At 32.1% G+C, this 25,612-nt stretch overlaps 4 protein-coding genes and 2 non-coding genes across 6 annotated transcripts; 4 read left to right on the top strand and 2 right to left on the bottom strand.

The window, feature by feature from the left end:
• Nucleotides 1–787: 787 nt before the first annotated feature.
• Nucleotides 788–2,947, top strand: LOC106767557 (phospholipase A1-Ibeta2, chloroplastic). Its single transcript, XM_014652479.2, has one exon. It carries the CDS (start codon nt 981–983, stop codon nt 2,604–2,606), a length of 1,626 nt encoding a protein of 541 aa, XP_014507965.1. The 5' UTR covers nt 788–980; the 3' UTR covers nt 2,607–2,947.
• A 6,442-nt stretch (nt 2,948–9,389) lies between these two features.
• TRNAE-CUC lies at nt 9,390–9,462 on the top strand. Its single transcript has one exon. It is a non-coding gene; the product is annotated as a tRNA-Glu (tRNA).
• Nucleotides 9,463–9,540: 78 nt separating this feature from the next.
• Nucleotides 9,541–9,613, top strand: TRNAE-CUC. Its single transcript has one exon. It is a non-coding gene; the product is annotated as a tRNA-Glu (tRNA).
• A 48-nt stretch (nt 9,614–9,661) lies between these two features.
• On the top strand, nt 9,662–12,631 carry LOC106767741 (pentatricopeptide repeat-containing protein At4g16835, mitochondrial). Its single transcript, XM_014652689.2, has one exon. The coding sequence runs from the start codon at nt 9,738–9,740 to the stop codon at nt 11,679–11,681; it is 1,944 nt and encodes a 647-aa protein (XP_014508175.1). The 5' UTR covers nt 9,662–9,737; the 3' UTR covers nt 11,682–12,631.
• LOC111242057 lies at nt 11,917–12,469 on the bottom strand. The gene is made up of 2 exons (XM_022783399.1): nt 12,332–12,469; nt 11,917–12,181 (listed from the first exon to the last, which is right to left on the bottom strand). The coding sequence occupies exons 1-2, from the start codon at nt 12,441–12,443 to the stop codon at nt 11,949–11,951; spliced, it is 345 nt and encodes a 114-aa protein (XP_022639120.1). The 5' UTR covers nt 12,444–12,469; the 3' UTR covers nt 11,917–11,948.
• A 2,334-nt stretch (nt 12,632–14,965) lies between the features above and the next one.
• Nucleotides 14,966–18,199, bottom strand: LOC106768671 (GTP-binding protein YPTM2). The gene is made up of 8 exons (XM_014653930.2): nt 18,001–18,199; nt 16,893–16,965; nt 16,532–16,579; nt 16,395–16,442; nt 15,889–15,960; nt 15,642–15,797; nt 15,427–15,530; nt 14,966–15,283 (listed from the first exon to the last, which is right to left on the bottom strand). Exons 1-8 carry the CDS (start codon nt 18,012–18,014, stop codon nt 15,190–15,192), a joined length of 609 nt encoding a protein of 202 aa, XP_014509416.1. The 5' UTR covers nt 18,015–18,199; the 3' UTR covers nt 14,966–15,189.
• Between the last annotated feature and the right edge of the window lie 7,413 nt (nt 18,200–25,612).

Genomic DNA, 25,612 nt, shown 5'->3' with positions numbered 1-25,612 from the left:
TTGACTAAATTAAGCTAGTTATCTCTGCCAAAAATTAATTAAATTTTCTCGAATAACCAAACTAAATACATCTTCAAAATCTCTCAAATAAATAAAAAGTATAAAAGAAATTAACTTTAAGTTAATATGTAATCAACTAAATCATAACTTTAGAAATTTAATTTCTTATAATTAACTATAAAATGATAGAATTCAAAATTTTTATTTAATACAATGCAATTAATTCATAGTTCAATTAATTTTGTACACAACACTTTCCGTGATGAATATATTGTAGATATAAACTTTTTTAGACAAATTATATTATTTAAAAATGTCAAATATTATATCTTAAAATACGATATTATCATTTATTATATTATAGTATTTTAAAATATTTTAAATAATTAATTTTTACATCATAATATCTTATAAATAATATATGATGAATTATTATATCATAATATTATAAAAATATAATAATATTTAACAATAAATTATTATATAATAGAATATTACCTATAAATATGTCAAAATATATTTCATATAATATATTAAAGATATATAAATAAGCTATCGTTAATAATAAAATAACGTATTATAAATAAACTATTTGAAACTTGCATCCATTGTAAGTTTGACAAAACATGCAATTGAAATTATTTTAAATTTATATATTTCGTTTATTTATTAGTTGTTCCGAAACAAAATAATGATAAAGTGAAAAGAGATAAGAAAAAGTTAGGATCTCTATTTAGAAGGCTTTATTGAATAGCAGTACTTTATTATGTGTAGCTTTAACTTTCCATATGCCCCAAAAGTGACATGGTAGAAATCCTAGGTTCTTTCCGTAATATTTGACGAAAAGCGATGGCAAAACCCAAACATCAATTCTTTAAATACCTCTCTTGTTCCCTCCAGTGATAGTTGGTTTCGTGTTGGGAATTCGGTTGAATTGACGCTGTCTCTTCTTTCAACAATCTCAAAATCCCTTATTAACCATGATGCAGATCAGCTCCACCATACCCGCACACAACCTTCACATGTTCCAGACAAGACGCGCCAGTTTCCGCTGCCGTGCCTCTCCCCTCAACCCTTCTTCCACCACCCCACTCCCAACCACCTCTTCTTCTCCTCAGCACGTCAAACCGCTCACCTCCACCGACTCCACGCGCTTCCACCTATCAAACCTCGACAAGTTCCTCCACAAGCAATCGCCAGCTCAAATCAACAACCCACCACCGCACCAGCAAGAACAAGTCGCAATTCAAAGCACCGATAACAAGACAGCGACAGCAGTGGAGAAGAAAGGAAAGAACATTCTGGAAAGCCTCAACCTGGCCCGTCTCTGGCCGGACATGAAAGCCACCGAGGAAATGTCGCCGCGCCACCTCAACCGCCTCCAGCGGCTGCTCTCCAAGACAGCGGAGTACTCCCCGCGAAACGTCCTCGGCAGCCGGTGGAGAGAGTACCACGGCAGCCACGACTGGAAAGGCATGCTAGATCCTCTGGACGAGAATCTCCGGCGAGAAGTGGTGCGCTACGGAGAGTTCGTGCAAGCGGCGTACCACTCCTTCCACTCCAACCCTGCCATGTCAGCAGAGGAGCCACCCCTCCCGCGCCACATGGTCTTACCCGACAGATCCTACAGGGTAACAAAATCCCTATACGCCACGTCATCAATCGGGTTACCGAAATGGGTGGACGAGGTGGCCCCGGATCTCGGGTGGATGACCCAGCGGTCAAGCTGGGTCGGGTTCGTGGCAGTTTGCGATGACAGGAGAGAGATTGCGCGTTTAGGTAGGCGGGATATCGTGATCTCCCTGCGCGGCACCGCGACGTGTCTGGAGTGGGCCGAGAACATGCGGGCCCAGATGATAAACATTTCCGAAGGGGAGGCGGAGGAGAAGGCAAAGGCAAAAGTGGAGTGCGGGTTTTTGAGCCTTTATAAAACGAGAGGGAGCCAGGTGGGTAGCTTGGCGGAATCGGTGATCGAAGAGGTGAAGAGGTTAATGGAAGTTTACAAAGGGGAAACACTGAGCATTACAATCACGGGACATAGTTTAGGTGCCGCACTGGCTCTGTTAGTGGCCGATGACGTAAGCGCGTGCGCCGGTGAGGTGGCACCCGTGGCTGTTTTTTCGTTTGGTGGGCCGAGGGTGGGTAACAGGGCATTTGGAGAGAAACTGACAGGGCAAAAGGTGAAAGTGCTGAGAATTGTGAATTCCCAAGATGTGATAACGAGGGTTCCTGGGATGTTAGTGAGTGAGGAGGTTGAGAAGAAACTTAGAAGGTCGAAGGTGGGTGGGGTACTGAATATGGTGGTGGATGAGTACTCGCATATGGGGACAGAGCTGCGCGTGGAGACGAAGATGTCGCCGTATCTGAAGCCGGATGCTGACATGGCATGCTGTCATGACTTGGAGGCTTACCTGCACCTTGTTGATGGGTTTTTGGCTTCGAATTGTCCTTTTAGAGCGAATGCGAAGAGAAGCTTGACTAAGTTAATGCAGTATCAGGGTGGCAATGTAAAAAAACTTTATACCAGCAAGGCTAAGGCCTTGAGTCTTAACCTTGAAAGACAGGGTTCATTTTCTATCTCTGGTTGTTTGCCCAGTCCTTCCTGAATTCATTTCAATTATAAATGTGAATACAACAATTATACCTCTTCTTCTTTATACCAAACTTCATACAACATTCCTGTCGGAACCGACCAATCTAATTTGCATATTTAGGAATTTTACTTCTAAACACTTAGTGCTGTGACACTTACATGGGCGTAACTGAGGGAAAAAGAACCAAAAAACCATGTCAAGTACACTCAAGTGTGAACTAGACTTGTACAACTTCAAACTATATTGGCCGGTGCTACAAACCTTACATATTCTACCAATTTCGTTGACGCCGGATTCATCCTCACTACACAGATACTTCCAATAAATCCTATATTATTTATTCCTGCTTCTAATTTACCTGTTCCACACTCCACATAATTTTATTCAAAACTAATGTATTCTGCTATTCTGGAAAATAAATATAATTTTCAAACTTAAAATAAAATTAAAAAGGAAGATATTTTTAACTGTTACAAAAAGGTAGGACTTAGAAGAATTTAGCTTTATTTATCTTTTTATCCTTTTTCTTTCTTTCTTTTTTCCTCGTTTTGGATCTAAGAGCTGAACTCCTTGTAAAGATCTATGTGTGGGAATTGTGGACTGTGATGAAGTAAAGCTGTCGACCATGGAAGTAGATGGTGGTCAGGTGTGGTTGTTGTGTATTTGACTATGAACATGTTTTCAGTCGTAACTATTTTATATTTTCTTTTTTAGAAATGAATAAAATAAATGATAGGTTAGCGTAAATTTAATATTCTAACTTTCTTTAGAGTATAAATAGTACATAATTATCGTAATTTAATAATAAATTATTATTATTATTATTATTATTATTACTACTATTATTAAAATATCATTTTATAATACAAAGAAACAAAGATAAGAGACAAAATTATAATGATAGAGTCAAAATAAAAAGTATTAAAGCCATTAAAATTAATGAAATTAAATACTAACAATAAAGAAGAAAGAAAGAAAAATGAAAAGGTGAGAAGAAATAAGATAATGATGTAACAATAAAATAATATAATATGACAAAACGAAGTTTATCTGGAAATAACTCAAAATCTCAACACTTTTCTTATTCTTGCTTTAGTATTTTGAGAAAAAAAAAAAGAGAAAAAATTTGTTTTTCTTTTTAAAGTTATTCTTATAGTTGTTTTCCCTATTTACAATATATGTTTTATTGTTTTTTATTTAGATAGGATGAAGGGTATGTATTTTTCTTTTTTCAATAAAATTATATTATTGTTTAGGTTGTTTTCTTTTTTATTATTTTAGATGCAAATACTTGTGTTATTATTAGCTTGGTTTATTATTATATTTTAATGCTATTGTGATTAAAATAATTTCATGTTACGAGATATAATTTGATGGTGTGAAAGTACATGATTAAGAAAGTTTTGACTAAAAAAATTTAAGCTCGTTCGTTAATGATCCACATCTTTAATTATCTGGTGAAGTGGTTCATGGTCCATTTTTATTTAGTAGATAAAGTATTATGGATTGTGAAAAATGTATAAGTTGATTTTAAAGTTATGGGATGAAAATGAGAATAATTATTTCTCATTGAAAACTAAAGATAAAGACCATTTTGAGAAAAAATAAATGTGCAGATGCAATTGGATAAAGACCTTTGGACATTGAAGATAAAGATGGACCAAAGGTAAAAAGAAATGCTATTATAAATTTACACTTATCATAATAGTAGATACGAGTTAACGTAATATTGTAGAGAAGATAACACTAAATAAGATTGTGATGTTCTTATTAAATTGTATAAGATTAAGTTACTTTATAAAAAAAAATATTCATGAAGACAAACTCTACACTATTTGAATAACGACAATAAAAAACCATATCAACAATTTAAATATGGTGTTTGTCCAAGTTTTAGGGACAAATTACAACATAGTTAAAAATGAACGTGAGAAACTTCTACTTCAAATTTTGCTTGATTTGTGTAATCAACTCGTCATCAATATAACTAAATACAACATTGATGAACACCTACACTCAGATAATGTTACTAAAGAAGAATCTAAAAATAAATAAAATAGATAAGGTGAAAAGTTTAAAGGAAATAAGAATTTTGATGATAATGAGATAAATCTACAAAATGTAGATTTAGTGGGAGTCAACTTTATGGTAAATCAAATTCTCAAATAAAGTATCTTAAATACTACCATTGTGGAAAGAGAAGACATGTAAAAAAGAAATGTTGACATATAAGAAATAAAAAGAAAAAGAACTTTGAAACATCAATCCCACAATATTGTGTTGCAAAAATATATAAGAGAATGGACATATTATAGTAAACAAATCGATAATTAATTCTAATAGTGATAATTATATAATATTATTAATGAATTTGGATGCAATTTAATATATAATTTCAAATTAGGTTGCTTTTAGATTTATAAACATATTTCAGGTTAATATGTGATTGCAAATTACGACGATGACTTGGAGATTGTTGATATTAATTAATACCACAAAATGTAATTATAGCATTGGACAAAAAAATTAATAAATAAATATGAATATACAAAAGTTCTACATTAATAAAAATATATCAGATGTAATGATAAAATCGATTAACATTAAGAAAAGTATCTATTATCATCACCTTTTATTTAAGTTATAAGTATTTTTGTGCGATTATAGTATTTAAAATATAACAATGACAACTGTGAAAAAAATTATAATGTACGTGATAAAAAAAAAGGAAAAAACGAAATATAACTAATAATGATATATATTTATTAAAGTATCTATATAATAATAATAATAATAATAATAATAATAATAATAATAATAATAATAATAATAATAATAATAATAATAATAATAATAAGATAACGATCCAGACCAATAGTTATACATTAGAACCTAATCCAATTTCAAAGTTTACGTTATCTATCATTTTATAAGATAAGATAGCTCTTTAAATTATGATGAAGCTATAAATACAATAGAGGTACATATTGACAAATTCATACTGAAAGTACATTCATCATATCACCTAATAATATGGTATAATAAACATATATTCAATCGTTTTATTTTTATATAACAAAATAAAATAAAATTATAACCACTAAATTAATAAATAATATTTAAATATATTAATTTATAGCATTTTAGTGCATACAAAATTTTTAAATAAATTCTTTGATCACTCTTTCAATTTAGACTTTAATCGCAACTTAACTTTCATCAAATATATAATACGAATTTTTGAGTTTATCTTAACGAGATTTATTTATTTTAATTATTATTAAATTATCTATTAATATTTAATCTTATACTTGTGATATATTAAAATTTTCGTATCAATTAAAAATAAAATCCATTTATAATATACAAATAAATATTATCACACTATAAAATTAAGTCCTTGATATATTCAGTGATAACTTTTTTAAATCTTAAAGAACACACGATACCTCACCAAACATGTGGACACTATATCTTGTAATTTAAATTTTATTCTACCAGTTTTAAGAATTTCATCATGAACTCCACATTGCTAAAATGTATGAAATAATTTATTAAATACACAAGGAGCATTAAAAAAAAATCCTTAAAGTCATCATTACTGAAATTACTACTTCTATTATCTTATTCAGCCATGATAACATTATGTTAATAAAAAATCATTTTAAACAATTGCAATGTGCAACCTCCACTACAATAATACATGAAATTACCGACGGTCAAAATCTGTCGGAAATGTCCATAATCTGTCGGTAATGACATTTTTCCGATGGATTACCGACGGTCATAACTCCGTCGATAATAACGTTGTCGGTAATGTTTACCGACGGAAAATTATGACCGTCAGTAATTACCGAAGGAAAACTCCGTCGGTAATGGTCACATGAATCCTTCGGTACCGTCGGTAATTACCGAAGGACAAATCCGTCGATACGTCTGTCGGTAAATATCCCGATCTGGTTCATCTTCTTCCTCTTTCCCCTTCTTCCTTTTCCTCAGATTTTAAATCTTTTTATCAAACTTTCTTCATTTCTACACCAAAACAACAATCCAATTCATTTCAAAGCCAAAATCAAAACCTAAACTTAGGTTCTCTAATTGTTTTAGAAACCCTAAAATTGGGAAAAATCCCTAATTAGTTCTCCCATGGCTGTACTTGTATTCTCTCCCATGCACGGTGGTGTTCTCCCATGGCAGTGGTGGGGTTCTCCCATGGCAGCAGTGGTGTTCTCCCATGGTAGTGGTGGTGTTCTCCCATGGCAGCAGTTGTATTCTTCCATGGCAACGGTGGTGTTCTCCCATTCAGCGGTGGTGGTCTCCTATGGCAGAAGTGGTGGTCTCCAATGGTAGCGGTGGCACTCTCCAACGACAGTGGTGACGCTCTCCCACAGCAGCGGTGGACCTCTTCAACGACAACGGTGGCAGTGTGGGAAAATGGTTGCACGAGGGAGAAAAATGGTTGTAGAGAATGTGTGAAAAGTGCTCTACGTTGCAGATATTCATTTGTGAAGATACTCAGTGGTGAAATAGAAATTGTAATGTTCTTCGCGTAAAGAGAGAAAAAAATGGGCGGGAATTTTGCCGCTCTTTTTATCGACGGATTTACTGACGGATTTAGACCTTCGATAATTACCGACGGATTTACCTACGACTAAAATTCCTCGGTAACTACAATATGTATTACCGACGGATGTACCGACGGATGTAGGCCTTCGGTAATTTCCGAAGGATTTACCGAGAGTTTTTGTCCGTCGATAATTATAATATACATTACCGAAAGACTTACCGACGGATTTTAGTCTTCGATAACGACAAGATTCATTACCGAAAGACTTACCGACGGATTTTCGCCGTAAATAATAATCGAATGATAGTATCCGTCGGTAAATACATTTATTTATATCCGTCGGTAAATTCCGTCGGTAATGCACATTTACCGACGAAAATAAATTCGTCGGTCAAATTTCGTCGATAATTCCGTGTATTTTTGTAGTGCTCAAATTTGGCGATTCCCACTATCTTCATGCTGGTTATAAACTGCTATTAATGTTAACAAGTAAAAATGGTACAAAGATAACTCACTAGTTTGGCATAATGATTGAAGATTTTGACAAATTATATAGGATCTTAAATATAAATCTCATTATCGTCATTTTTAAAATGAAATATAGAACACCAAGAAACAAAACTTAGTGTGGTTCCACTATATTTTTTCTACCTCCCCACAAATTTTAAATAATTAAATTATAATCGTTTAGAAATTAAATACAAATTACTTGTTTTGATATAGGATCGAATTATTTAAGTCTTACACAATTTTTCTAAGTCTCATTTGGTCACTATCCTGTTCTCTAATCCTTTGTCCACCGACTAGAGATGTACTTACCAAATGTTCTTGGATGTTAAAGTCAGTAATAGTTCGTTCGGTAATCTAAGTATTGTAATAAATATATAATTAATGAGAGTGTTTACCTCTTACTTTGACCTGTATTTATAGTAAGACCTTAATCAATACTTAACTAACTAATCAATGTTTTATCTTAATCAATTGAAAATTCGCTTATCCTATATGACTGTCCGGTCTCATCACTACTCATTTACCATATGGGGATACTCGTCTGTCGGATCCTCCAATACATTACTCATATTGCTGGTTTACGTGAATCCAAATTGAAATAATTGAATTGCAATCCTTCTTTCTCATGCCATGCAACATATAAGATTACACACAATCTTAACTCAATAATTATCATCAATTGTAATCCCTCGATCAAAGACATCATTTTTTCTTTTATAATTTTTTGTTATCGAAGTCAATAATGTCTGTCTATAATCATTCGTCCGGACTCAATTTATGAAATACAACATAAACAAACAATGTGTAGTAGAGCAACCTTTTCCAAATAATTAACCCACGATTTTCATGTTTAATTTTAAATACTAATAGAAGAAAAAAAACTTGGAGTCGTAGCTTAACACGTCTGTTAAATAAGTTGAGTTTAACATGTGCTAATCAGATCAATTTGAAAAGAAATGGATAAATCCAAATGACATCAGTCCCCACCAGTTTCAACCTTTCGAGTCAGCAAGGGTTAAAAAAAAGAAAATACTACATCCAATAGCCTAATAATAGCAACAAAACCAAATAAAGTGCTGTTGTATCCACTAAAAAGAAAAAACAACACCAAAACACCCTAAAACAAGAAACTTTTGAGCTGACATAAGTTGAACAAGATTTACACTTTTCTCACTTGGTTTTCCTTAATTATATATTAACCAATATAGTTGAATATGAAATTATAAGATTCAATAAATAGTTGAATTATTTACATATTAATTCAGCTTTTAACTTTTCATTGCAGATGTACGGAAAATAAGGTTAACCTATACTTTTAAAAAAAATATATGTGTTTTGATTTTCCATTTACAATTTAGTTTTCCCATTTTAAAAAATAAGTGTAATCATTTTTTTATTTTATGTTTTAATTTGTAAAATTAATTCACGAACATATTTTAAAATAATTTATTTTACACAAAATTTTAAAATATATTAGATTGTTTAAAATCTAATATGTAATTATTCAACACAAAATTTAAGTGCACTGAGAACTTAATTCACCATCAAAATTTCTTAATATGAGGTTTACATCTCAACAAAGCCGTTGTAATGTACTTGGTCATTCAGCTTTCACTCCAAAAATCCGGATTTTAGTCCCGGCAAAATAAATCTTTGTCTATTCATTATATTTTTCCTGATAATACAATTATGTAATAATTTATTATTTGATCAATAAATCCGTTGTAGTCTAGTTGGTCAGGATATTCGGCTCTCACCCGAAAGACCCGGGTTCAAGTCCAGGCAACGGAATATTTGGCATTTTTTATTTTCTCATTGATGTGTTATTGTTTAAGGTATATATTATATCATTTAACATAATTCAGCAAATCCGTTGTAGTCTAGTTGGTTAGGATATTCGGCTCTCACCCGAAAGACCCGGGTTCAAGTCCCGGCAACGGAAATTTTTCTTTTTTTTTTTTTTTTTTTTTTCTCTCTCATAAGTGTGAGAGATGATTGATGAGACATCCCAACCATGTTCATGTGAACCTGAAACAAAAGAGTGAGACATAGTGCAGCTTTGATACATGTTTCATTTACGTTTATTAAGGACGAGGAAGCGAAATTCTTTGTCATCCTTGTCCTTTGCAGCACTAAGCAAACACCAAAACCTCACTTTTGCCACCCTAAGTCACCAGCATGTGTCCACACACTCCCATCAACGCGAGCTTAATGATAACAACATCATTGCATCTAACAAGCTCATCACAAGCTACGTTCGATGCGGTGACTTAGATTCCGCTGTTCGTGTGTTTGAAAACATGAAAGTAAAGTCTACTGTCACGTGGAATTCCATCCTCGCTGCCTACGCCAAGAAAGTCGGCAACTTCGAACACGCTCGCCAGCTGTTTGAGAAAATTCCTCAACCCAACGTTGTGTCCTATAACATCATGTTAGCGGGTCATTGGCATCATTTTGGTGTCCATGATGCCCGTTGCTTCTTTGACAGCATGCCCGTGAAGGATGTTGCTTCGTGGAACACTATGATTTCAGGTTATGCGCAGGTTGGACTCATGGGTGAGGCTCAGAGGTTGTTCTCGGTGATGCCAGTGAAAAACTGCGTGTCTTGGAGTGCCATGGTGTCTGGATATGTGGCATGTGGGGATTTGGATTCTGCTGTGGCGTGTTTTTATGCTGCGGATGTGAGGAGTGTGGTCACGTGGACTGCCATGATCACTGGGTACATGAAGTTTGGGAGGGTTGAACTGGCAGAAAGATTGTTTGGAGAAATGACAATGAGGACATTGGTAACATGGAATTCTATGATTGCTGGGTATGTTGAGAATGGGAGGGCAGAGGATGGGTTAAGGCTATTCAGGATAATGTTAGAAACTGGAGTTAAGCCTAATGCTTTGACTTTGACCAGTGTCTTGTTGGGTTGTAGTAATTTATCAGCATTGCAGCTGGGTAAGCAAGTTCATCAGTTAGTTTGTAAGTCTCCATTGAGTAGTGATACGACTGCTGGGACTTCATTGGTTAGTATGTATTCCAAGTGTGGGGATCTAAAGGACGCCTGGGATTTATTCGTTAAGATTTCCCGAAAAGATGTAGTGTGCTGGAATGCAATGATTTCTGGCTATGCCCAACATGGGGCTGGTGAAAAAGCTCTTCATTTGTTTGATGAGATGAAAAATGAAGGCATGAAGCCAGATTGGATTACTTTTGTTGCAGTATTGTTGGCTTGTAACCACGCAGGACTGGTGGATCTTGGGGTCCAATATTTTAACACAATGGTAAGAGATTATGGAATTGAAACTAAACCAGAGCACTATGCATGCATGGTTGACCTTCTTGGTCGAGCTGGACAGCTAGCTAAGGCTGTAGATTTGATAAAAAGTATGCCGTTTAGGCCCCATCCTGCCATTTATGGAACACTTTTGGGTGCTTGTAGGATACATAAAAACTTGCACTTGGCTGAGTTTGCTGCCAAAAATTTGCTTGAGCTTGATCCAACTATTGCAACTGGATATGTTCAATTGGCTAATGTTTATGCATCACAAAATAGATGGGAGCATGTTGCTAAGATCCGAAGATCAATGAAAGAAAATAATGTTGTCAAGACACCGGGATATAGTTGGATTGAAATAAACAGTGTGGTGCATGAGTTTAGATCAAGCGACAGATTGCATCCTGAATTGGCTTCTATACATGCGAAGCTAAATGACTTGGAGAAGAAAATGAAATTAGCTGGTTATGTGCCAGATCTTGAATTTGCATTGCATGATGTGGGAGAGGAGCTGAAAGAACAGCTTCTTTTATGGCATAGTGAGAAACTGGCAATTGCATTTGGACTTCTTAAGGTACCATTAGGGGTTCCAATCCGGGTATTCAAAAACTTGAGAGTTTGTGGAGATTGCCATTCTGCAACCAAGTACATCTCAGCTATAGAAGGAAGAGAAATCATAGTTAGAGATACCTCGAGGTTTCATCATTTTAAGGATGGATTCTGCTCCTGCACGGATTACTGGTAAGCTTGATAATGTTAAGTAAGCAAAATGATATTGACTTGAAGAGTATGCTATTTTATTCCAAAAGCAAAGCATGCTCTATACCTTGGATCGATTTGATTTCTCGAATACGGAAAGGAATGCTATTCTACAGATTCAGAAAAGTGCTCTTATTTTCAGTAGCATCACATTTAATTTCCAGTTGAACTAATTGGAAGTGATTCTGGAAATTAAATGCCAAGTCCTTTTTAACCAGAGTTGTTGTTGGCTGCCTTATGGGCACCTTATCAGTCAGTCTCTGGACAGTCTTTGACTAAAGAGAAAGCAATTTGTTGGCACTGCAAAAATGAATGCTTTCCCAAATGTAGTCTCAACAAACATAGAAGAACTTGTATTAACTTCCAATTCAAAGGCTATATGGGTTGTGGCGGACTTGAATAATAGTTGTATGGAAACTGACCCTGAGGGAAAGTCGCTTACTGGAGTCGAGTTTTGTTCAAGTCGGAATCCTCTCCAGCTCTCTCCTGCAAGAATGAATACATATTAGTAAAAGAATAGAGCACAGACTCGTAAAAAAGAATAGAGTACAGTAGGATTAATCTAATTGCTAAGATTAAAACTTAAACGTGCCGCAGAACCAAACGGCAGCGGCTTCAAACCAGGACGAGGACAACCTGGAATCATGCTTTTAACCGGAAACAACCAAAAAACCCACACCTGACCCCGATTTTTGTTACTTAAACCACAAGCCACCATAGCCGTGCCAACATCAATGGCAATCACCATTTTTCATCGGCTCCCCTGGTATGTCATGAGCAGCAATGAAGATCACAATGCATTTCATGAAAGAATAAAGGAGGAAGTTCTGAGACTGTTTTGCCTTATTTGGATAAACATAGCTTGCAATCAACTAAGGAGCGTTCTTATAATATTTTTCTTTTAAATGATTTTTATAGTATCGTAGTCTCTGTTAATTATTTTTTACCTTATAATAATTACAGCAGTTGCTATTTAACTATTCCAGCGTACAAATTATGGGTTGAGTAGATTTTTTTGGTTTCTAAGTAGAAGTTTTGTCACTTTTGTAAAAGATGTGATCTCAACATATTCGTATAAAGTAAATTTCAACAGAGTCTTCAATCCATATCATGTTGTTTCAATGAAGTGAATTGTACAATGTTGTTACTAATATATTTAACTTTGTACTAGCATTATGCAGTTTTTTGCCTTCTTGCTGATCCTTGTAGCCTTACTATATTAAGGCTGAAAAATTCGAAAACTGTGATTCCGTTGTAAGTTTCTTCTCTGTATTCATCTGTGTTAGTTGTATCCATCCAATAGACAGTCATATGGGAATCGTTTTTTCTCCAATCTGTTCGCATCACAAATACTTGAGAATGGCTGATTGTATACTTTATTTGGTCAACAACCGACATTACATCCTTTCCCTCCCACATTTTGCGCAAACCGGAAGGATGTGCCAGATTTCTTGCAGGGCCGAAATACGGCTACAACTAGTCTCTTGTAAGAAACACTTCTGGGTCCTCTTCTTCTCTGCTAAAGGTTCGACGTATCCTCCTGCTTGTTGATGAAAACTGAGATGTATCCTTTTAGCTGCTCTTCAATGTCTGAACTGCTTCCGATACTCAAATTAAATACGTGTGAAAGATAGTAATAGAAAAGATAGTAATAAAAGCTGTAATAATTATTTCCGATGTTATTTATAAGTTTAATATTTTTTTTGGTCTAAAGATTTGGTCAAAGTGTTCAAATATCTTTTTTTTTAAATGTTCACAATTGTTCCATATTTTGTAAAAACAATTCAAATTTGTCCTTTTTGTTTACTGTTTTAAAAACCTTAATAGTATAATTATCTCTTTAGCCAAAAGTGAATAAATTGTCCAATTATTGATTGTGTGACAAGCTCATGCCAAAAGTAAAGAACTTGCAAAACCCTAACCCTTTCCTTTTATCTAATTATTTCAACTTTTAACATTTTCACATACATTAAGTCAATTAACCCCAACACAACATAATCAATAACTAGACAATTCATTCACTTTTGACCAAAAGATAATTACACAGTTAGCATTTTTAACGCAGCAAGCAAAAATGACACACTTAAACCATTTTTATAAAATAGAAAACAATTTTGAACATCTGAAAAAAAAAGTATGATCACTTTAAATATTTTGACTAAACATAAGAACCAAAATAGAAATTAAATAAATTAAATAAACCATACAGTTATTATTTAAATTATAATTATAATAAAAAAGTAATTATTTATTATTATGCTAATGATAATTAAAATATGAAAGGAGACAAAAATTAAGAGTTGTTTTTAATTGTGATATATATAATGAAGCAAAAGGACGTCATATATGATGTGACAACAAGTTGAATATTATTTGTTTAATTTATTTAAACGATGCATGATACTATGAAATAATGTGATTGATATATTTTGGGGTGGTTTAGGACAGCCATGGTAGCTTGTTGTGGAGGAATGTAGATTGGGGTGAGGTGTGCGAGCCTTATTAGGTATTGTAGCTTGTTTCTTGTTCAAAATATGATTTCGAGTTGTCTTGGATCCTAGTTGAAAGGGGTGTGTCTCTTGTTGAGGTTTAATCTCATTCAAAAACCCATCATACATGAGCGATATAAGGATGGTTAAATGGTAAAAATGAAAAGGAAAATGAGAGAAGGCTGTAAATTTAATTCTCCCCACTAATAATTTAAAAGTAGGTTTTGAAAAGAAGGATAATAGAAATATACATTCTAAACCTATTAATTTTATTTGATTTTAGATGTCTATTATATATTTATTTTTTTCTTCATATCTTTTTCTTTTTATCACGTTATATATTCTATAAATTTATTACTTTTTTAAAATGTATCAAGAATTGATCGATATTTTATGTACGAGTATTTTTCATTTAGAAACTGAAACAAAGTATATTTGCCGACATCCAGGGAGAAATACCTGGAAAGTCGTTATGTTTTACTGTCAGCCTGTCAGGACAGCGAGGAGACATCATCATAAATTTTGAATAATTTAATTCACATGGCATATTTTTCAAATACCATATTTTATTTCTAAAATTATTATATAGTCGATAAAGAGGGCAAAGAGAGAATATTGACAAGATAATAATAGAGAAAAATCAAAAGAAAAACGCCAATAACTAGGAAACTTTTTTATCATAAAAATCCAGTTTTCTATTATTTTATTTGTAGACTTACAAGTGAGAACAATGTATGCAGAAGGCGTTGAAATGAGGTGAATGTGCATGGAAGAAAGAAGAAAGAAGAAAGAACAAGGCAAATACTGCTATTCACCAATATTCCTAATTTTGTACAAATGTTTTTTAAATCAAATACACTGAAAAGAATGGAAGTTTTAACAACGACTTAAAGATAAGGAGCAAATGATGAGGAACAATCTTCATATAAAAGCAATATGTGAAAAACTAGTTTTACATGCCAGTGAGACACATATAAACGTCTAAAAATCACAAATACTTCGTCTCTAATTCGAGCAGCAACCTGCCTTCTGGTTCACTGGCTGTCCTCGAATTTGGACGGTTGGAGGCCTTGCATTGTTCACTGGTTGGCTTGCCATTCTGTGGAAAAGAACCAAAGAGATCATATCAAGCTCAACACTACCCATTAAAGGAACTCAATAAATTTCATTTAAATCCACATCTTTAAAAACAAAATGAATAGCAATAATTAGTAGAAGGGGAAAAAGAGGTCCTTTATTGACCTGTTTTTAATTTCAGCAGCCATGGCCATGAAAACCTGCTCTACATTAGTGGCATTTTTAGCACTAGTTTCCATGAACGGAATTCCAATTTCGTCCGCAAATGCCTTCAAAGATAAGAGCAGAAAGCACAAACTTCAGAACATTAGACAAAAGACAAAAGTAAGACATGTCGGTGGGAAATATACACAATAAAACAAATTAAAATTTAGAATCACCTTTGCTGTCTCGTAGGACACAACTTTATTTGCTGTAAGATCACACTTGTTTCCAACTAGAAGCTTGTTAACATTTTCACTTGCATAACGGTCAATTTCATTCAGCCACTGCTTAACATTATTGAAGCTATCTTGGTCAGTGACATCATAAACAACCTGTAAAAAAAAAGCAACATGATTACAACAATGCTTTCCAAAGAACCAAAGGAAACTAACTCAAGAAGGAGAACCAGTTTAAAACACTAACAATAATGCCATGAGCCCCACGATAGTAGCTGCTAGTGATTGTCCGGAAACGTTCCTGGCCCGCAGTGTCCCACTATGTGGTAAAAAAATGTAGAAAAATCTGTCAACAATCTCAAAATAGAGTAAAGCAACGATCCCAGAAAAATGGGAGAGGTGTTTAAACAAATAATTTCCCACTTTTTCACGGGTAACCTTAAGTCCTCAAATAATACAGGTGGAACGGACCTACTACAAATTGGTGACAGAAAACAACTTGGATTAAGAGTCTTAGCCAATGAACTACATGATTATTACATTAAGCATAAATAGATTCTTGAGTACGTGAGTGATAACTCAGATTCAGCATTTTCTAAGCATTTTCAAATTGATTATACAAGTATTCCAGTAATAGACAATTTCACAAGATGTAATTTAGAAGTAGAAAACAAATTGACACATAATAAATTTGTGTCAAAGGCAAAGCACAACACAAATAACATTTATTAAAGTCAAAGATCATGTGCTTACAATTTGAAGTTTAATAGTCTTCCCATCCTGCTCCACAGTGCGTATTTTCTATAAAAGGGGGCGTGGTAAATAATTAGTCGCATATTTGTGCTGAAAATAAAATGGAGATTAGGTTAATGCTAAATACAAATGCTTACAAAGTCCACTCCAATGGTACTGATGTAGCTATCAAGGTATGAATCATCCTGTTTCACAACAAAATAAAATATATGGGTAACCTCCACTACTTAAAACAAATTCAATAAAAACTTTTTGTCAGCACTGCAACCTCCACCAATACACACACTACCGTATATTTATTTCTAACCAGAGGGTCCAAAATAATAATACTATTTACACCATAAGTAGAGCATGCAATTATAATATTTCATAAAACTTGGAACTTCATAAATATAAGGAAATGAAATAGTTGGAATATTCAAATTCTTTTTCATTAATTGTAAAATAAGAAAGGAAATATATAAATAATAATAAAAAGGACAGATGCTCAGAACTTACAGCAAACCTAAGGAGAAGACATGACTTGCCTACACCAGAATCTCCAATCAGCAAAAGCTTGAACAAATAATCGCTGCAAAAAACATGGTTCCGATCAAAGACAGCAAAGAAATACTATTAACGAACTGTCTATCCATGACCAATAATACTGATATAATTTGTAAGACGTGCACGGGTTCCATAGCATGCCACAGCAAAACATGACCGTCTAAAAGGTAGCATGCAAGCTGCCACGTATAGGACATCACTTTATAATAATCGTAGATACAGTCATGCACCGACAGCATACTCTTTACAATTAAATTTGTCTCGTGATTTGTACAATACTTGTCCACTCAAATCCAGATAAACTCCACTAACTTCGCACAAAAGTCGAAAGTTTTTTCGATAAACTTTTAGACCACTCAGCATTACCCGAGTAGATTACACGATATATTTATGACCTCAGCAGGAATCAACACTAACAACTCAAAATGCCTCTAAATTTATAAATCAGTTTATTCTAGGAAGGACCACCCGTTGCTTAACCATCACGTTCATAGATCTATCTATAGGATTTTTTTCATCACAGGGAAATCAAATTATAACAATACTTAGTTAGAATACAACATCGCTAATCACCTCGACAAGAGAGAGAGAGAGAGAGGGAGAGAATAAGGTATCAATTATAATAAATTTACAAGTCACAACCACCAACCTAGTCCTTAGAATTCACATATCTTCAACTAACGAACAAGCTGGCTTCTTGTTCTAGATAGCATATACTGACCCAGTTTCTGCAGTTATTTCATCATTACAAAAAGACTATTATTAAGATAAAACGTTTAAGTCCTAAGCCGGATCCGAGAAACAAATATTTCAAAAATAGCTCTAATATAATTGAATAAGCGCAAACGGATCTACAGTCTAAAGAAACAGATCTAATCAGTGAGGAAGTTTCCAGAAGCACGATCCACTAAAACAAAATTCAAATAACCGAAACAACACTTCGCAAATACAAAATTCAACACACGACCAGATCTAAACGAGCTTAATTAATAAACGAACACAAAACACGATTCGCAGCGGGATTTTGGCAATTGAAGCAGTGAGGAGAACATGCACTTACTATTCGGGATTCATGGTGGTGCGAGGTTGGGAACGATTAGAATCGGAGAGAAGTAGACGGAAGAGGAAGGAGTAAGGAGTTGCCGGCGAGAAGAGTGAGCGAAATCTGATCGTCGCCGGAGAAAGCGGAGTGAGGGGATTGAAGAGAGAAATTGAGAAAAGCGTGTAGAAGTGGCGTTTTAAAATGACCCGCGGGTGTCGGAGGTCTTAAGGGTGAAGGGGTGCGAGTGGGGTGACGTATCATCAGGATCAGCCGCTGCCACGTGTATTGCATCATACTTCCATTTACCAGGTTGGAGCTTCCTTCTTCTCGCCTTGTGTTGTGTATATAAAAACAAACTTCATTTTATATTTCACTCTTTAATTATCATATTTTTAAAATTTTACTAATTAAGATTTTTAAGCATTTTATCGGTCTATAAACTAAGTAACAGTGCGATAACATGCCATAAAAAAGTTTAAAAAATTATAAACTAATATTTTTTTTATTCTGTTTTATTTTTTAAATTCTTTTACATGACATGTCTTTATATATATACACACACACTTTTAAAAATTGTTGTTATCAATAAATAAATTTTCAACGTTTCTAAGAATCATAATATTCATGATTTCCTTCTTAGATATGAACAGAATTCGGGAACACTAAAAACTCTCACCTGAATTGTTAAGTATTATAACAAAGTTTTGTTACAAAGTTGCAACGAATTGATCAATTGAGTTAAAATGAGTGGTTAAGCGATAATTTAAGAAGCAAAATATATAATAGACATGCATCTTAGATTATAAATCAATGAAAAAATATAACTATTTTTTAAATTAATGAGTTTATTAAAGCATCTGTTAAGATAAATTAGTTTTGCAAATAAAACTTAACAATTCGAAACATTAGTTTTAAATTTTAGGTTGTTTATATTAGTATATAGTGATTTGTTATTAGAAACTTAAAAAAAAAAAAAAATATTGGTGGCACTATTCATTAAAAGCTAATAGATGTTTATAAGAAAGAACCAATACAATCCACCACACTGTTGCATTTTTTTATTACACTGTCTTATAATTTTTTTACAATGATTAAGACTTTTATTACGTATTTATTATAATATTAATTATTTACTAAACTTAACATTAATTACTTTATTAAAATTATTTGAGTGAACGTTCCACCTATATCCAAAACAGTTATGTTATAGCATTTCAATGTTTTCGAAGAATATTTAAAATAATTGAAAGATGAGGTGGCATCTAAAAAGAAAGTTTAGGGCATAAAGTTGTGATAACAATCAATTATTGTCTTCTTCTCTTGTTGATGTTAAGAATAAAGCATATCAACTGAAGAAGCGAGAGACTGTTCTTCTTTTGGTTAGTTAGGATAGTGCTGTCCGTGTAGACAATTTCTATCACCAATCGTCTACATCTATACTGCTACTGTTGATACTTGATTCGTATAACTTTAAATTTAAATTTCATTTCCATCTATTTTCAAACACTTTTGTAATATTAATTATTATATACCTCGTTAACCTTATCAATGTTAACATTTCATATATGTTGTATGTGTTAGGTTGAGTCTAAGGGTGTTCAACCCCTGTACAAGTTATTATTTTAAGTATCAATGTTATAGTGGTATTTTGTCTTAATTTCATGTCTAATAAGATTCAATATAAAGACTGAATTCTATTTTTATCTTTAATTATGTATTTTAAAATGAAATAAAGTCAAAGAAAATCATTATGTTAAACTACAACTATCCATTTGGACATTATGATATAGGTTATAAATGTCAATGATGTCTTAGATGGTAAATTCACTCTATAAGTGCAGATAACCAATATATAAGTTTTGGTTATGGATACTATGTTATGTATAGGATGTGGATCATATTTCTTGATTTATGACAAGATGTAAGTGTTTTTTTAATTATTGATGTTTAACTTTCATATGTTATATTATAACATAATCAATATATATTCCATATTACAAGTTTTTTAGGATGTCAAACCACTGGGAACAAACAAATTTGAAGAAATATGCATGAAATGGCCAAGATATTTTTTTAGACATAAAAGTTAGTTTCCATTAGGAATATTTTATTTAGATGTTTAAGTATTTTCTGGTCTTAACCTTTAATTAGCATAATAGTTTTGAAATGCTTTAGTACTTTATTGTACCTTAAGACAAGTATCGATGTTTGCAATCTGGTATTTGATTTGTTTGCAATCTAAAATGTGTTGGTCTTTTGCAGGTTGTGGTTTAAAAGCTAGAAACCAATGTTGTATTAAAAAAACAGTACATATTAATTGAATTGTGATCATATATATATTGTTATTTTTTTAAAATACAATAACAAATATTACATTGGTTTCCTCGAACTGATGTAATATTCTTTCCTATTTCATAATTCTTTCTCTATTAAAATAATTCTCTTTAAATCGAGGTTGTATTTATATAATTTTGCATTGGTTTGTGTCACCAATGTAATAGGTCATCCCACTTATTATATTGTCCGATAATGGTAAAAAATCAATGTAATATTATTAAAGGACAATGGTAAGTGCAACGATTGCACATAATAAGTAATAAATATCATTCTTTTCTAATATACTTGTGTAATATTAAACAATTCTTGTATTCGATAATTCAATTAGATCACAAAAACAAGAAAAAAAACTCTTTTTGTATTTTTTATTAAACCGTTGGTGTGTACCATAAATTTAACATAAAGTATTTTCAATTTATTAAGACCATAGTTCATCCACTTCATTCTCATGCATTAGTAATAATCTCAATTCCATATTCATGTCAAAATTAATTTATAATTATACTCAAATCCTATCCTTAAAGCCTTCGAGTCTATGATCACTCATCAAGTTCCAATCTATTAAATCCTCAACAAGCAACCATGCATTAAGTTTAAGAGTCATAAGATTACTAATAAATCATGTTTTATCCCTAGATACGAGCTTTATTAGGTGTTCAATTTCAATTATAGGTTCAAGTCATATTTCTCAATACACCAAGAACAATAAACCAAGCATGGAACCAGCCTATATCAAGCATTACGCATAGAAATTGAATACTAACATGAATTAGAAAAACATATATTATTAACAACACAAAATTATAAAGCGTTTCATGTTTTGCAACTAATCTCAATAAATAGGAATTATCCTCCATGGTGGAGAACCTAGGATTCTACAAATTGCAAAGATAAGGAAGAAATGGAAACCCAAGAGAAGATGTAATCCCTCTCCCAAGGTTCTTGACAGTTGTTCCATGCTCCAATTGCACCCCCTGTGCATCAACACCTCCAATTTGTGGATCCTTTCACTCGTCAACCAAAAAGGGAGAAAACACCATTGATGAATATTGAAGCTCAAGGAGGAGAAGTGAGAACTTCCCAACACCTTAAATAGTTTCCAAGGACCTCTCTCAATCGCTCTAGGTGTATAATGAAGTGTGAGAGGAAGAGAATGACCCAAACCTTACGAAAAAACATGTTTAAATAACTCATTTTGACATATTAAGGACACACCACTCAACACCATTTCAACATCACTTAGCGTCATCAGTTAAAATATAAACGACTCTGTCAAACTACTACTAAACACCATTTTCCATAGCTCAACGCTATTCCTTTCACATTGCCTAGCCTTCAACGCAACTTTTTCATTGCTACCTATGCAACGATTGGTGGCACTCAACCTCCAATTATCAAATTGTTCAAGGTAGTTTGACAACATGATCTTTTGCTTTCTTGAGTTCAAGCTTCTTTTCTTTCATTAGAATTGTTTTCTATTGATTTATTTTACACACTCAAATAAAAATTAAAGGAAAACAAACACACACTAACTAAAACACAAGAAAACATAAAAACACATTAAACTTGATAATAAAACAATATAAAAACTATCAAAACGATTGATTTATTAATAAAAATATACATATAAAAATATGTAAATCAATCGTTATTATGTTAAAAAAATTATGTAATATCTCTTTCATTTAATTGCTTTGAAAAATTGAATCTTAATATTATTTTTTTTCAAATTTTAACATTGTTGTACACAAACTTATTATTAGAATTTGTAATTTAAAAAAAAAAAACACATGTATTTTTTTTTATCTGCATAGGTCTCTTTCAATTTTTTAAGTTTTAAAAACAGAATATTAAGGCTGATAAAGTTTGTTGGATGACTTAACTTTTAATTTAATGTATAGTTTTCAGTTAAACAATGATTTGGTGAGAGCTTTTTTGGCGTGATCACTACAATTTTTTTAATTGTCGAAATTAAATAAGTTACAGTTTCTAGAAAAAGAAAAAAAATATTGAAAGAGAGATTGTTGCATAGTTTAAAGATAAGATGATCATCATACCAAATCTCATCTGAATTGATGACGTTTGAATTGTTATAATTTTAAAATGTATTAACTAATCAATTACCATTTATTGAATATCATATCAATAATACATAATATAATCCAGTTTTATTAAAAATAGTTTATTAGAGTGTTTTAAATCATTTATATGATTTTCAAAGTTTAACACATTTTATTTTTTTACCATCATAACAGTAATTTTTCGAAAACATAACAAAGTTTATCTGGATTTGTTTTTTAGTACACTTAAATATGATCTTTTTACGTAGTAGATTTTTACATAACTATAATAGTTTTTGTTAGATTTTAAATAATTTATATATTTTCTTTTTTTCTTTTTTTTGAGTGGTGTATATATATATATATATATATATATATATATATATATAAATAAATAAATAAATAAAAGACTAAATGATTTTTTAAGTTGATGTCTACAAAGACCACTGAATAAAAGATTATATGGTAAGGTATAAATTTAAAAAAAAAAGGAAAAAGAAAAGGTGATTTTAGATATTTAATTTTTTGGAAGTGTATTCCACTTGATTTGAAAATCAAGAAAAGAGAATGGTGGCACTCCATTAAGGAAACGATAAGAATGTGGAAAGTATTAATTTTTGTTTCATCCCTATACGTTTCTTTTTTCTTTACAAAAGAATTAACCTTTTTTTCAGTTGTTATATAAGTATACTTTTCCCATTTTCTTTTCTAAACTTTATATGATTCCTTCTATCTTATTATATTTTTATCAGATGTTTAGCTGGCAAACATTTAAGCTACACGCTTTACAATGTCTACATTCATGTCTTATTTGTTAAAACATTATATGAGTAAATAATTTATGTGAAAAAAGTTGTACAGTCAGTCAATCATAAATTGATGCATAGTAATTTATTATTTTTTATAATAATTACTTTAAATGCTGTACGTCAATAAGGTATAACATCCTTAGTATATGGTTAAATCTGATACAAATTCAATTTCTTAACCTTTGGGTGTAAAAAACATTAATGACACAAGTCAAAATTTACTGTGGTGATATAGATTTTCAGAAAATTAGTCTCACATTAAATATGAAAATATCATATTTCTTCTCTAAAATCATATTTATTGTTGGAGTCGAATATATTTCATAAAATAATTTTTATAAACTTTCTTAATTTTTCAATGGACAGTGATGTGTTTATAAAAAAATATTAAAACATTTAAGTTTTATAATTATAAGTTTGTAAATATTAACTTGGATAACCAGTTGTCTGATTTAGAAAATATTAAATTAAAAATAATATGCTAAAAACTATGTGAGATCAACTTAAAATCAAATATAAATATTTAACGAAATTTCTGTCTAGAGTTGAAAAACATGTGCATGTACTTCCCAACCATTTTCTTAAGGCCAAAGAAAAACATTTATTAAGCAGGTAGATGTCAAATTACAATAAAGAGCTCTTAAAAGATTATTTTTTTAGTACATTGCCCAGGCCTTTTCTACTACTAAAGGTAAAATTTGCTCTATACCCGTTACAACCAAATAATTATGTTCTAGTTTTGAAACACACCACCAGATGCATAATTATTTGAAATATTAAGAGTGAATAGACTTTACATGTTAAACAAAAAAATTATAAATTTAAGGTTTAATTATTACAGAAATCTTTATTTTTGCGTGGAATCTCAATTTCGTTCCGTTCTTTTCCGATTTCTTAATTGAGTCCCAATTTTCTGAAAATTGCAACAATTTGATCCTTTCCGTTAAATTGGATCAAACAACGTTAGTGGAGTCAGTTTCTTAAGTGATGTGGCTGACTGGACCTTAATTGACGTGGATAATTAAATTTTTTAAATACAAAGAAAGAAAAGGACGTAATTGCTTCAGATGTACTCAAGGGCAAATTGGACAAAATAAAAAAATTTAAATGTAGCTTTACAATTGAGAAATCCAAATCAGATTGGGGAAAAAAAACCTGGGACTCTGAATTAGGATGAATTAGGGTTCCTACGAGAAAAAGAGAAATCCCAATAATTCCCCAATTAAAACCCTTCAAAGAAATTTCCAAATCCAATTTCAAAACCTAACTCCAAAATTGCAACAGTTGAACCCAAATCGTTTTACAATCTGCAAAAAGTGAATCAAAAATCACCACCCGCAATTCGCTAGCCTCGAAAATTTAATTATGTTTTTGTCTCTCATGTAAGCCTCAAATATCCGATCAGAGTGATGGGGCTGTATAAAATCATCCTCAATGGCATGCCCAAGTAAAGCTAGAACAAAACAAGATTTCGCCACCTTAATGGTATTGAGGTCCGTTATATCAAATTTTGCCTTCTTTTGAATAGCTCTTCGCATGTACTGGATTGCAAACTTCACAGTGAACTTCGAAAGACGAATTTTATATGTATTTACAAGTTCCATCATCAAATCAACCAAATCAGAAAAGGGACTGTCTAAAACCATCCCTGCAATTGAAGGATCCTTAACTCCATACATGAGGCTTGTTACAGCTCCCAGATGAACGTTGCATTTGAAGCGCCGATTTCGCATCTCCTCCTTGCAACCAGAACTGAAAGAAAAGGGAAGAAACTCCCTCCCTTGTGATGCGAATCAGACTCGTCTCTTGTTCCTATGATACCTAGCCATACCCAAAAGAAAGAGAAAGGAAGAAATTTCTTTACATTGCAGCTAAAGCAAAGGAATAGAAAAAGAAAGTGCTTCCAACACTGAAATTTTTTATTGAAGAAAAAGAAACAAAGGTACCACGAACCCTAAAACTTATCTTTCCAAATTTGATTTTGATTTTGATTTGACAGTGGCAGAATAGTTTAATTTGATTTCTCAACTTTGTCCTTACTTAAATTATATTTCCACTCTGTACACTTAATTTTTTAATTTAAAAATTAAAAAAAATCAATTGACACACATTTCTAATGCCACGCAAATTAAAATTACATTATCAGCATGCCACGTAGCACCATAATTAACGTCGTTTGACCCAATTTAACAGAAAGGACCAAATTGTTGTAATTTTCAGAAAATTGGAACCCAATTGAGAAATCGAAAAAGAACGGGACAAAATTGAGATTCCACGCGAAAATAAAAACTTCGGGAATGATTAAACCTAAATTTAACTCTATTTATTTTAGATTTAAATAATTTTTTAAGTCTTTAGATGTTTTTTATTTTTAAAACTATTTTTATTTAATAATCATTTAAACATTTTATATATTTTTAGTTA

This window comes from Vigna radiata, chromosome 7, assembly GCF_000741045.1.
Source record: "Vigna radiata var. radiata cultivar VC1973A chromosome 7, Vradiata_ver6, whole genome shotgun sequence".
Lineage (NCBI taxonomy): Eukaryota > Viridiplantae > Streptophyta > Magnoliopsida > Fabales > Fabaceae > Vigna > Vigna radiata.
The sequence above is the reverse complement of the archived record's forward strand: the minus strand, read 5'-3'. Positions and strand labels throughout refer to the sequence as shown.